A 12191-nucleotide genomic window follows, 5' to 3' on the forward strand; every position below is an offset into this window, starting at 1 on the left:
AAGATATAGATCAACTTGAGATAAAGAATCCATCACAATTGTTGAAGGTAGTTTTACACAAGTGAAAATACGGAAACTATGGAAATTTGTAGACTGAATAAATAATATCGACATGACAAAATATATAATATTAGGAGAAAAAATGAATATGCAATATATTACTTACCATGCTCCATGTATTAGATGAATATTTCAGTAAGAAAAAGTATACAATTAAAATTTCATTAATAAACACCTTAAATGACATATTTAGAAAAACATAATTCCCTGAACCAACATATAGGAATAATCATATATGTATATATATTTTTAATCTGACAGGGGAAACATTTTTCTATTAGGAATGAATTACCTGCTATGTCCTAAATTGTTAATAATGGAGATTCAGTCAATCACACATAGCTAATTCTTTTGTACTTTAAGTAATCATTACTTCAATCCCTCATATTTGACATAGTTATCAAGTGTTTATTCAGAAACTATTTAAAAAATTACATGTGCTGGGATACATATAAGACTGTAACAACAGTAGCCCCATCTTACAGAGATCCTGTTTGTGGTTATCATCATTGCTTGCTGCCCAGAGGGATAAAGACATTATATAGAGATTTGTACAGTCCATCATTTGGTCTTCTGAGGTGCTAGTACACGTGGATCTGTACAAATGCAACTGGGTTTGGTTAAACAATCAAAAATCGGCTACAATAGTAGTCAAATCAATACATAATTTTGGTTGACTAATAAAAATACTTTTAAATCTTCTCTAATAAAACCAGAAACTTGCACACGATTCTCATTCGAATGGCCCAATTAATTGCCCAAATTCATTTCTTTTATACATTGAGATACATATATTTTTTTAAATTAATGATCCAATTGGGTGGGTTGCATTGGCTTTAAAATTTTGCTGTTAAATTCTCCATAGTTTTAATTATTTAAAATGTCTTCCAGATAGCACTTCAGTTTTGGAAATGCAGCTCCTGAAATAGTGTGACACCTCTGTGAAATCATAGGCTAAATAGTGAATGAAAGAGAAATGCTAAATGCGCATATAAAAATAGGTGCTACAATAAAATATTTGTATATTTCATCAATAAGTTATTTTGACTAATCAATTATGGATCATATAGCTCTGTAATTTTAATGATTTGTCCGCATCTATGGTGATCCTTTTAGAGATCACAATACTTTTGTTTTTAATTCAAATGTCCAGAATGCATACAAACACATTCTTTAAAAAGAAATTAAAGAATGAGGAGGGAGGCAAAGAGGCAGAGAGAGGAAAGACGGGAGGAGGAGAATGGGGGAAAGGAAGGGAATTAACTTTCTATTAAAGTTGGGGTGTGCTGATCTTGCCACGAAAGCCATCTAGACCCACCCATGGCTTAAAGGGGGAGAAGTGGAGGGGAGAAGGGAGCAAAAGAGGAAGAGTGGAATCTATGCGCTGCCATTTTCCACCATTCTTAGCACTTCCAACCACTACAAAAATGACTGCGACCTTTAAGTCACCCGCGTAGACAATTGCTTCCAAAAAGCCCTTCTCTTCTCCCCCACACGCAAGAAAAAGTGATGTGCCCAGTTTACACAAATGTTTCCCCACGTGTAAAATTAAAAGGAAATTGCACACCCTTTCAGTATCTTCCGCGGAAACTGAGAATCTCGTGCCAAGGCACTTCACTCTAAACGTTGAAACAACACAATTAATCAAAAAGGGTTCACCGTGTGTATCTGCTTGCTTGTTTGTCTTAAATGCAAAAGCTCCAAAGGAGTTTCTTTGCTTTTAGAACTGGCTGAATGTGGTCTGTTTTTCCAGCACTTCGAGGTAGTCCGGCTCAACGTTTAGTTTTGCTTTTAACTCCAGATACTCGTTCCGGTTGGGTTCTACAAAGACAGCACTGGGGGGGCTGTAAAGCACCGGTTCCCGCAGCCTGCTGTCCCCTGCCCCCGGGTGCAAATACTGATGGGGGCGTCTCAGGTCATAGTTAGGGGAGAAAGTGTAAGCTGCAGGGCTGCATGGGAATTTAGGATATTCCGGGAGGCTATTGCCGGCGGGGGTGGTGGAGCAGTGTTTGTCCGGTTCTAAAATGCCCCTGTAAAAGCGGTCGGCATCCTGAACCGGCGACAGTAGATCCTCCCGGGGCTCGATGGTGCTGACGCTATAGGCGGGGCTCCGCAAGTGGTGGCTCTCTCGCCTCTCCTCCTCCCCCGGCTGCAGCTGCAGCTGCGGCGGGGGCTGCTGCTGGGGCTGCGGCGGCGGCGGCGGCGGCGGCGCCGGCTGCTGCTGCAGGTGGTGGTTGCTGCTGTAGGTGACCTTGAGCTCGTGCAGGTCTTTGTAATCCTCCACCGAGTTGCCCTCCCGGGAGCGGTAGATGGGGTTTTTGCACATGTGGCCCAGTGGATGGGGGATGTACTCATACACGTGGCCCGCGGGCGTCTTCACCTTGGGCAGCGCGGGCCCGCGGTGGTGCACGTGCGCGTGCGGGTGGCCGCCCGCGCCGCCGCCGCCGCTGTACACGCTGTACTGCATGTTGAAGGAGCTTACGTCGGAATTGTTTGTGCTGGTGTGATCGCTCTGGTTCTTCTTCCTGCGCTTCATAACCAACACGAAAAGCCCGGCAGCCACGAAGACTGACATGATGAAAACCAGCAGCAGGCTGAGGATCAGCACCGACAAGGGAACCGATGACGCACCGCCGCCCGCACCCAAGCCGGCGGGGGCCCCAGTGCTGTTCAGCCGGACGGCGGGCGTCACAGCGCTGGTCCTCGCGGGGACCTGGATGGAGGAGGGCGTGGGCGTGGAAACTACCACGTCCGAGTAATCTGGGCATAGCAGCTCCGCCTTAATGGAGCGCATGTCTGTCTCAGCGAACTTCTTGGGCGCCTTGCAGATGACCTCGTCCACCAAGACACCCACTTTGAGCTGCTCCACCCACAGCTTCATGCCCACCACGTCGCAGGTACAATCCCAAGGGTTGTCGTGAAGGTCGATTTGGATGAGTGACTTCAGCTGGTCCAGAACTCCACTCACTGGCAAGGAGGTGAAGTGGTTACTCCTCAAGTTCAGCCTGAGGAGGGTCAGGCCTGAGAAGACGCCTGAGGGCATGGTCTGCAGTAGGTTGTTATTCAAGAATAGCAGCTGGAGGTTTGGGACCGGATCGAAAGTCCCAGACTGAATCTCGCGAATGAGATTGTATTGGAGAAAGAGATACTGCAGGCTCTGCAGGCCATAGAACAACTCTGGACTCAGCCTCTCAATCCTGTTGCCATTTAGGTAGAGGCGCCTCAGGTTGGTGAGATCCCCAAAGGCGTGGTCCTGGATCATGGAGATGCGGTTGTTGCCCAGGTGAAGGAGGTCGAGCCCGGTGGCCTCCAGGAAGTCGCTCCTGCGCACCACAGCGATGTAATTCTCTGTCAGATACATTTTCTTGGGGTTGTAGGGCTTGGGCTGCAGCTCTGCGATGCTCTCGATCTTGCGCTCCTGGCAGTTGACGTTGAGGCCCAAATCTGAGATTTGCAGGTTGCAAGAGCACTCGGTGGGGCACTCCAAAGGCACCGGAGATTTGGTCTGGTAGGCGATGCTGGGGCCATAGTTGCTGTAGCCCAATTCCTTGGATGGCTGCCGAGAGGTGGGGCGCACCCTGGGCTTGTTGGGTTGGCGGGTCCCCTTAGGGGGTTTCAAGGGGGGTTTGTAAACAGCAGAGGAAGAAGTGGCCACGGAATTCACCGACGCTGGGGTGGTGTGTAAATACCCCGTGGTGCTCAAAGGTGTCTGCGGCCTCATCTCATAGTCTGAAATAAGTTTTCTGGGGCAAAGTTCCTGCTTGGACACCTCGTCCAAGTCCCGGCCGTGTAAGCGGAAGGGGGTCTCACAAACCACATCACCCACCAGGGCCGAGTAGGAGATGCTGTCCAACCAATCCTTCAGAGAGATCAGCTCACAGGAGCAATTCCAGGGGTTTTCCTCCAGCTGTAACTCCACAACTTTATCCATGTGCTGCAACAGCCCCACATAGGGCAGAAGTTTCAGCCTGTTCCCCCGCAGGTCCAAGTGCGTTAAGGGCACAAAACGGAAAAGGTTGTTGGGTAAACTGGACAAGAGATTGTCATTGAGGATAAGCACCTGCAACAAATGCAGTTTGCCAAAAGCATTGGGTTCAATGACACTGATGTAATTATAATCGACCTGTAGGTACTCCAGGCTCTCTAAACCAAGGAATATATCATCACGCAGAAGTTCCAGTTTATTATTGTTCAAATGCAATCTCCTTAAACCCCTCAGCCCATGGAAAGCCCCGGTCTCAATGTCCTGGATAACGTTGCTACCCAGATGCAAAATCGAAGCCCCAGTGTAATTGACAAACTCATTGGGATAGAGACGGTTCAAAAGGTTTCCAGACAACAAGAGGTGGTAGACTGGGAAACGGGGAGGGCTGATTTCAGAGAGGCTGATGATCCCTCGATTTTCACAGCTCACAGTTAAAATGCCGTCCTTTTCCTCACAAGGGCATGCATTGTCACAGATTTCCCCATAATAATCGATGGTTTCTGCACACGAAAGGACGAGAGATGTTAGAGCAAACGCTAGAGTCTGCAGCATCCAGCTATGCATTTTTCTGTGAAGGTCCTGTTCCAAAGTTACTGGGGGGCAGCAAGTGTGCATTTTACCTCCTGCAAGGGAGAAAGGAAAAAAGGAAACAACAGAATATGACAAAAAATCAAGAGATCAGTCAGAAAGTCTCTCTTTTCTCTAATACTATTTCTCTGAAATCCAGAAGGAGGGGCTTTGTATAACACCCCCCCACCCCCATCACAAAACATCAACACTCTCCAGACTTTATTAAAATCTGATATTCACTTTGACTAAAATGTTGATTTCACTTCCTAATGTGTACAACAGAAAATGCTGCTCTTTACGAGATAAGGGCAGGTTAGAAAAAGTCTCATTTTAGTGCTTTTCTTGCTCCCCCCTTTTCAAAACCAATTCATAAATATACATAAAATGGCTGTCAGTTCAGTTTCATGGTTCTAATTTAAGAGAAAAGAAGCACCATTTTACAAGGTTCCCCACCTCACCTATTCCCAGCCCCTCTGTCTTTCTTTCAGAATCTCTTCAGTTAACAGTTCACGGTGAAGGTCTCCCATTTTCACAGAAAAGCAAGGAACCACAATACTTGGGCTATTTTAAACCATTTCTCCAAATGTCAAGGTGGGAACCTAAAGAATACTTTTCAGAGGCAAAAAGGATGTAAGATAATGCATCAAAAGGAGTCAAAAGAAGCTCTTAAATCACAATTGTCTTCAGGAGCTTTGAGTGGAAAACAAGGAGAGCATGTTCGCTTTGATGGTGGACTTCACTACCAAGGCTATTAAGCACATCAGCATCCTAATTGCATGCACGGAGCCACTTAGCATAGCTTCCCGGAGAGCGCCCTGTGTCCACTTCTCATTGATCATGTCAGAGACGCCACCAAAACGCATCTTTAAGCCACCGAAATAGTTGTACACGATGGATTACAAAGAACTCTGCTAAGGCATCTGCAATCCCGGAACACCTAGAGTTTAAAGAGGAAAGAGGACGTTCCAACTGCTTACCCCGAATCAGCTAAAAGTAAAGCGAAGACCAGCGTCAAAACCTCTCTTACCACGGACGACACGTCTGTTTGCCACGGTATGCAAAACTCACCCTACTGAATTAGCAAGATTTGGGCTGAACTGCCACCGCGGCAGCATCCCTATCTTTGAAGTTGCTTATTACATTTAATTGTCAATGGTTTGTTTCCCCACCCCACTCCCTTTTCCCCTTGGGAAAAGGCGCTTGGGTTGATTAAGAGGAAAAATAAAAAGGTCGAAAGGGAGAACAGCAAGTGGCATAGGTCAGTGCTTTAACGTTCGAATTTCATTTCCCCAAGGGATTGATCTGACCCCTCCCCCTTTTCTTTCTTGCTTTCTTTTTGTCCCCTTAAAGGCTTCCTTCGACTTCCTACTTCGGGTCGACAACCGCACTCAAAGGAAAGCACATAAATGGAGCGAGTGTGTGAATGTGTGTGAGTGCGCGTTGCGTTGGTTGGGGGGGGGGGGGGAGGAGGAAGGAGGGAGGGAACAGTTGGTAGAAATGCTGGGCTCAGGGAACCGATGCCTTTTTCTCCGGTCAGGCAGCCTTTACCTCACCACCACCGAAGTTTGATGTCGAATCTCAACCCTAAACTAAAGCCAAGACGTTTCTAAGTCACGGGTTCAAGCCTGGAGACTGCGATCTTGATCCCCAGCCAAATCCAGCCCGTCTTATTAAGAGCCCCCGCATTCGCACGCACATAGGCAAGTGTGCCTGTGAATCATTCACGTGTGGCCATCTAGACGTGTCGAGACGAATCTGAATCACAGTGTATAAACCTCACAAGTATCCCCGACCTGCTAACTCAACGGGCAAACATCTACCTGCTGAAAGCGTCAAAAACAGCCTCTATGAAAGCAAAATGTTTACCTTGAAATTTCAGTTCTCCGCTGGATCAAATCTGCAGATCCATTCAGCCGAAATTGGATCCCCTCCCCCTCCCTCCCTGCAGTTCCCCGCCCCCATTCACCCCCCACCCCTCTGACAGCCCATTGCAAATTGTGTCCAGCCGGTATTAAACTCGAGCGTTTACAACTTTAATTCAGTTCTGGTTAGCCAGGGTCGAGGAGCTTCCTCTCACTCCACTCCCTTTCCCCTCCTCCTTGCCATCAAAGAAGCCCGAAAATTTGACAAAATAAAGTTGAATGAGCCGAAGAAGGCGGACAATCTGACTCAGAAACGCACCTCTGATGTATATTCGCGGGTGCGTTGCACATTCCCAGATGATCGGATTTTTTTTTTTTTTTTTTTTTTTTTTTGGAAAACAGGGGAACTGTATTTGTTTTCCCACAAAGAATTCGGACCCTTGATTATCGCCCTGCACATCCCCATTAAGCAGCTTGGGGCCGTGCGGACTGGATCCCAGCACCCAGGCCGGACCCGCGGCTCCGGGCACAGCTGCTCCTACAGCGGCCCAGGCAGAGCGCCCGGAGTACCAAGACGCGAGGTTTCCCCCTCCCCCACCCCGCCCTAAAGCGAAGGATGGGAAAGGGGAGGAAGGAGAGGAGGGAGGAGAGGGGAAGAAAGCCACCCCGCCGCCACACGCACAGACACACACACAGGAGCCTCTTTGCAAAGTAAACGGCCGACTTACCCCGTCTCACATCTCCAAGGCCCACTCATTGTAGCCACTCTTAAAAAAATACCTCTTTGGGGTGTGCTCCAGGTTTCTGAAGCCCAAGTAGGGTGAGGAGGCGGCGACCTGTGCGGTCCCAGCGGCCAGAGGAAAGGCGCCCGGACGCCACCAGCCCCGGGCCGCCGCCGCGGTGGCGACCGCGGGTTGCGGGGCTTCCCAAACGGCTCTCCCCGGCGCTCTCCGCAGTAGTCGGAGCGGGCAGCGGCGTTGTGGGGGAGAGGGGGCGACCGAGAGCGACGGGCTGAGAGGAGAGGGGGAGGGGGCGGCGGAGGACCCGCTGTGGAGGCGCCTCGCGGTAGGGGCAGCGAGCAGGAACCGGGCGGGGCAGGGAGGGAGCCGTTGGAGGAGGGGGACGCGGAGAAGGCTGCCTGGCACCGCCGGCCCTGCCAACGTGACGGTCAGCCCAGCCGAGCGCTCGCACCCGCTCACACTCACGCTCACTCGCACACTCGCTCCCACCCGCGCCGCTGCGCGATCGCAGGGTCCCCAGCACCCTTCGCCGCACCCCCCAGGCGGGTACTTACAGTTGCCATCTGCAGAGGTGGCAACTTTCTCCAAGCCAGCAGCAGCCGCCGCCCCCTCTAGCAGCCTCCGGTTCCTCGCACCCTTCGGCCTGGGTTCGCGCCGGCCGGCCCTGCCCTCCCCTCCCCCCTCGGCTCTCCTCGCAGTCTTCACCACATTTCCCCCTGGTCAGTGGCGCACGCCCGGGGACGAGCCAGAGGGAGCGGGGCGCGGGGGTGTGCATGCATCGCCCGCCTTCTTCTTGCAGCGCACACTGTACATGGTAGTGAGGGGGCGGGCGAAGGTGGCACCGGCCCTTTGGCGGCTCCCGCGGCGGCTGCGGCTCCTGTACGGTCCTCCGCCCCTGCGCAGCGGCGACCCCCGCGCCGGGATCCCGCCGCCGCTGTCCCCTCACCGAGCCCTCTGCTGCCGCCGCCGCAGCCCCTAATTAATATCTGTACGGCTCTCGGATCCTCTTGTCTGTTTCATCGCTCCCGGTGTTCGCAGATTTATTTATTTTTAATCCCTTCCCTAGATGCGCCGCACGATCGTCATTATTTGGAACTCTCTATCTTCGACATCCTTTGGGGGATCTGGGGGGGCAGGAACAATGTTCTACGCCTGTGGCGTGTCCCGGCATCCCGGAGACTCTAAAAAACTCAGAGAAAGTCGCGTCGTCCCTCCTGGGCGCTGAGGAGGTGGCAAGCCAGTTAGCATCGCAGGGGTCTGAGGCATCTCCTCCGGTGCGGATGCAGGGCCCAGTCCAGTGCACTTGTTTATTGTCGCGCCGCTGGTGCGAGCCAAGCTGCAGCAGACATGATGGGCCCGGGGCGAAGCGGGAGCTCTGTGGCCGATAGATGGCAGCCGAGGGCGAAGGCGTCCCAGGCTGGGCTCAGGCGGCGCAACCCGAGCCCCCCTTGGATATCACACTCAGGGGAGACAGAGGAGTCTTGCACCATGTGCGTAACACGAACGTGGGACCGTGCAATCCTCGGATTGAAAAAGGGAGGAGTGGAAATAACCCCGACAAGCGCCAGGCTTGATGGTGGTCAGGGACAGGTTGATTTCAGCCCTGTGCTGATCTCCTGCCTTTCTCCTACTATTTATAATAATACAGCCCGGTTGCTGTCTCCCGTACTTACTGTAAAGGACCATGAAAGAGGGAGTGGTTCATCCTAGCTGCAAACAAGGGCGCTTTTTTTTTTTTTTTTTTTTTAAGAATTACGTTTTATAGGTATATCTGGGCGATACAAAGGAATGTGAACGACTTTCAGAGAGACTATTTCTGAATACATTTGGTGTGTACTAAAAAGCTGGAAACCCCTAAATACATGCATTATCGATAGAAAGCGAGTTTCTTGAAGAGTCACCTGCTAAACTCCACTAGAGTCATCTCTACAGTAAGTATTCCTGTCTCTTTTCGTGAAACCAGAAACTGCTCTCCCCAGAAGGAGGTCTTTACATTCAGGAAGCATATTTCCAGTGTTTGTAGTATTAGACCGTCAGTGCATCCCAGGTACAGAAAAAAAAGTTAATCATAATAAGTGGCCCAATGCAGGCTGAGTGCACATGTACCTGTTCCTTAGATAACTGGGTAGTTTTACTACTTAATTTTTTAAATCCATTTTGTTTTAGAATTAATTATGTAGTATATTTTGAAATCAACTTAAGCATGATTGGTACTGTCTCCTTCTTCGTAATGTTTGGGATAATATTGTAGTGATAACATCCTGATTAAATACAGGATTAAAATAGGTTCTGATATATATAGCAACAAACATACATGTTCCGACATTCTCTAAATATGTTGAATTAAAAGGAGTTTTCTAGAGGTGGCGAATATTTGTCTCCTGAGGTTTTGCAGTATTTCTTGAGATTTTCTCTAAATCTGTTTTGCAAATATTTTTTACTTACGGCATACATACTTTGGAAACTATTTTGTTTAAATTTGGGAAATGTATGAGAGAAAAAAATAATCTGTAATATCAGATAATGAAAATAAAATCATAATAGAACTTTCTGTTAAATTCAGAAACATTTGGCCTAGGAATAATAGCCATTTGCTATATGTACATTGTATAAACAGACAACTTAAACTGCACCCACAAAAGTCTTGTTATTGTATTTTGAGTTTAGTCATTGTCTAACCCAATTTAAATATTTTAGAAAATTTACTTTTAAAGTATAAAATAGAAGTGTTAAAGTATCATAATTTTAAAAGTACATGTTAATTAGTTAGAAACTTCTGCCATATAAATATAAAATTCTATAACAGACATAATTTTCAATGTTAATAACCTATAGAAGTTCTGAAAGGGTATAAAATGACTTAATTATTGGACTTATCAAAATAGTTAAGTATGGCTATTTTATTTTATTATTTTATTACTTTCTTAAATCTTCGCAATTGCAACCAATATCAAATTTTAGTTCAGTTTAAGGCCTTGTATTATTTTTATTTTAAATGTTATCCTGATTACAATAAATTTTGTCTAGCTAAGAGTATTAAACATGTTTGCAATTAATTAAGGTTATAGTTTTGTTAGAAACACTGACACCAAAAATATTCTACTTTACCTCTTGTGGTTCAAATAAATAAATGAAGGCAACTTTCTATCATTAACTCAATATTAAGAATAGCCTGAGAAGCCACCATTTACAATTTTCCACTAGGTGTCTCTATAAGCTGCTATGCAGGAAAGTGAATTTTGAGAAAATTCTGTGACATGAAGAGAACACAGAAGAACTCGGGAGGGAAAACATTATAGAAATAAGAAAAAGCCTCATTTATCAGTCTGTAGACTCCTGTATCTTTGAATGTTGACTATTGACTAGAAATGAAATACACGAATCATATATGAGTGACCAAATTTGAGTCAAAGCTTAAAGCACAAGAACAAATGTATCTATGTTTCATTTTGTACTAAACAGTATACAGTCGTAGATGTCTACATTCTTCCCCACAATACTCAAATGAATGTACATGATTACATAAACACATTTGGAAATGGGAATATGAAATAATTGATTAAACAGATCTTTCCAATATGAAAGTCATTAATACTAAATTAAACATTATTTAATTGAGTTGGATGTGAAATGCTGATAATCTTTGTCCAAATGTTTATGAATATACTTATGCATATTATAATTAGCTCATGATGTAGTACCATTATAAACATATTTCATATAAGATAATATATTTGGCTATAATTAGTGTAAATTGTGGGCATAATTTAATAACTGTATATTAAAATTAAATTAAAACCACAATTAACATACTTGTCATTTGAAATTGAAATATGTGAATTCATATTTATTATTTCCTGGAATTGTTGTTTTAGTGTTTTATGGACTTTTTGGAAGAATTCTTATGTTAGATGCATTTCTTAAAATATCACACTCATGTATCAGTGTGTGGTTTCTTTAGAATATTAAAATGCTTAGTCAAGTATTACAGTTTCTCATAAAGCAACCTAACAAACATTATAAATAAGGATTTTTTTGGCAATAATTTTTAGGTTTCATAAGAACTAATCAACATGATTGAAATCTAAAGCTAGTAGACCTTGAATTTCTTTTTTGTTAGCCTGCTAAGGTAATATTATAAAATCATAGAGCTAGATTCCAGATTCCTCTCAAATTAACTCTATTTGATTATTTTTATGATAGTAATAGCTAAGAACTTTATGTACATATTTATTAAATATTAATTTTAAGTATTACATTTTATTTTTTATGTCTTTGAAATTGAAATTATATATACCATATATCCTTAACAGTAGAAACTTATCTCCTAGAGGGTAAAACATGAGTCATTATTTGATTGCTTCTTTATGTAATTTCTAAATTAATTAATCGTATAACATTTTTTGATCAGTCTGATATGTTTGTAATTACAATGATCAAATATATCATGCAGTGATGTTTATCAAATTCAAAATGGCTGGCTAAACTAAGATTATTCGCCAAAAAATGTTCATTTTTTATAGACTTAATTAATTATTTACAAGCTTAAAAACATACTCTCAAAGGCATAAGAAAAAAATCTCCACAAAATAGACAATTTTCTTCCTTGCCTCACACAGTTCCTTGTAAATATACTCTAATATTCTGCTAGAATTGTGTATTAAAACATCCTCTTTGTTAAACCAATTGGAAATATCTACCAAAATTTAAAATTTCAGAAAGTAAAATTTCAGGTCTACCAAAATAAAATCTACAAAGCAATATGAAAGAAGATATTCATTGTAATAGTGGTTTGCGTTTGTAAATGACTAAGATCCTCCATATATGACTAAATGAAATGTGGTACACTGCCATCTATACCTTGGAATACTCTTCTGTCTTTAATATCAGTGCATGTAGGAATATGGTTCTGTCATTATTCAGAATTATATAGAGATACATCTATATGTATATCACCTATATCTATACCTTTGT

The 12191-nt window shown here is 44.8% G+C and overlaps 1 protein-coding gene and 1 long non-coding RNA gene across 3 annotated transcripts in view; one reads left to right on the forward strand and one right to left on the reverse strand.

The window, feature by feature from the left end:
• Window positions 1–447: 447 nt before the first annotated feature.
• SLITRK5 (SLIT and NTRK like family member 5) lies at window positions 448–8630 on the reverse strand. 2 transcript variants are annotated; one of them, XM_016162627.2, is made up of 2 exons: window positions 7772–8630; window positions 448–4668 (listed from the first exon to the last, which is right to left on the reverse strand). In XM_016162627.2, the coding sequence occupies exon 2, from the start codon at window positions 4658–4660 to the stop codon at window positions 1781–1783; it is 2880 nt and encodes a 959-aa protein (XP_016018113.2). In that variant the 5' UTR covers window positions 4661–4668; window positions 7772–8630; the 3' UTR covers window positions 448–1780. The 2 variants fall into 2 exon arrangements, with proteins under 2 accessions (XP_016018113.2, XP_036084770.1); XM_036228877.1 differs by lacking the exon at window positions 7772–8630 and adding an exon at window positions 7206–7667.
• The window catches only part of LOC107519699, a 110396-nt gene continuing 106796 nt past the window's right edge, over window positions 8592–12191 (forward strand). The window contains exon 1 of the long non-coding RNA XR_001599148.2: window positions 8592–9148. This is a non-coding gene — a long non-coding RNA (uncharacterized LOC107519699). The remainder of the gene's footprint in view (window positions 9149–12191) is intronic.

The sequence above is a fragment of the Rousettus aegyptiacus genome, unplaced genomic scaffold, assembly GCF_014176215.1.
Source record: "Rousettus aegyptiacus isolate mRouAeg1 unplaced genomic scaffold, mRouAeg1.p scaffold_m13_p_11, whole genome shotgun sequence".
NCBI classification, from domain to species: Eukaryota; Metazoa; Chordata; class Mammalia; order Chiroptera; family Pteropodidae; genus Rousettus; species Rousettus aegyptiacus.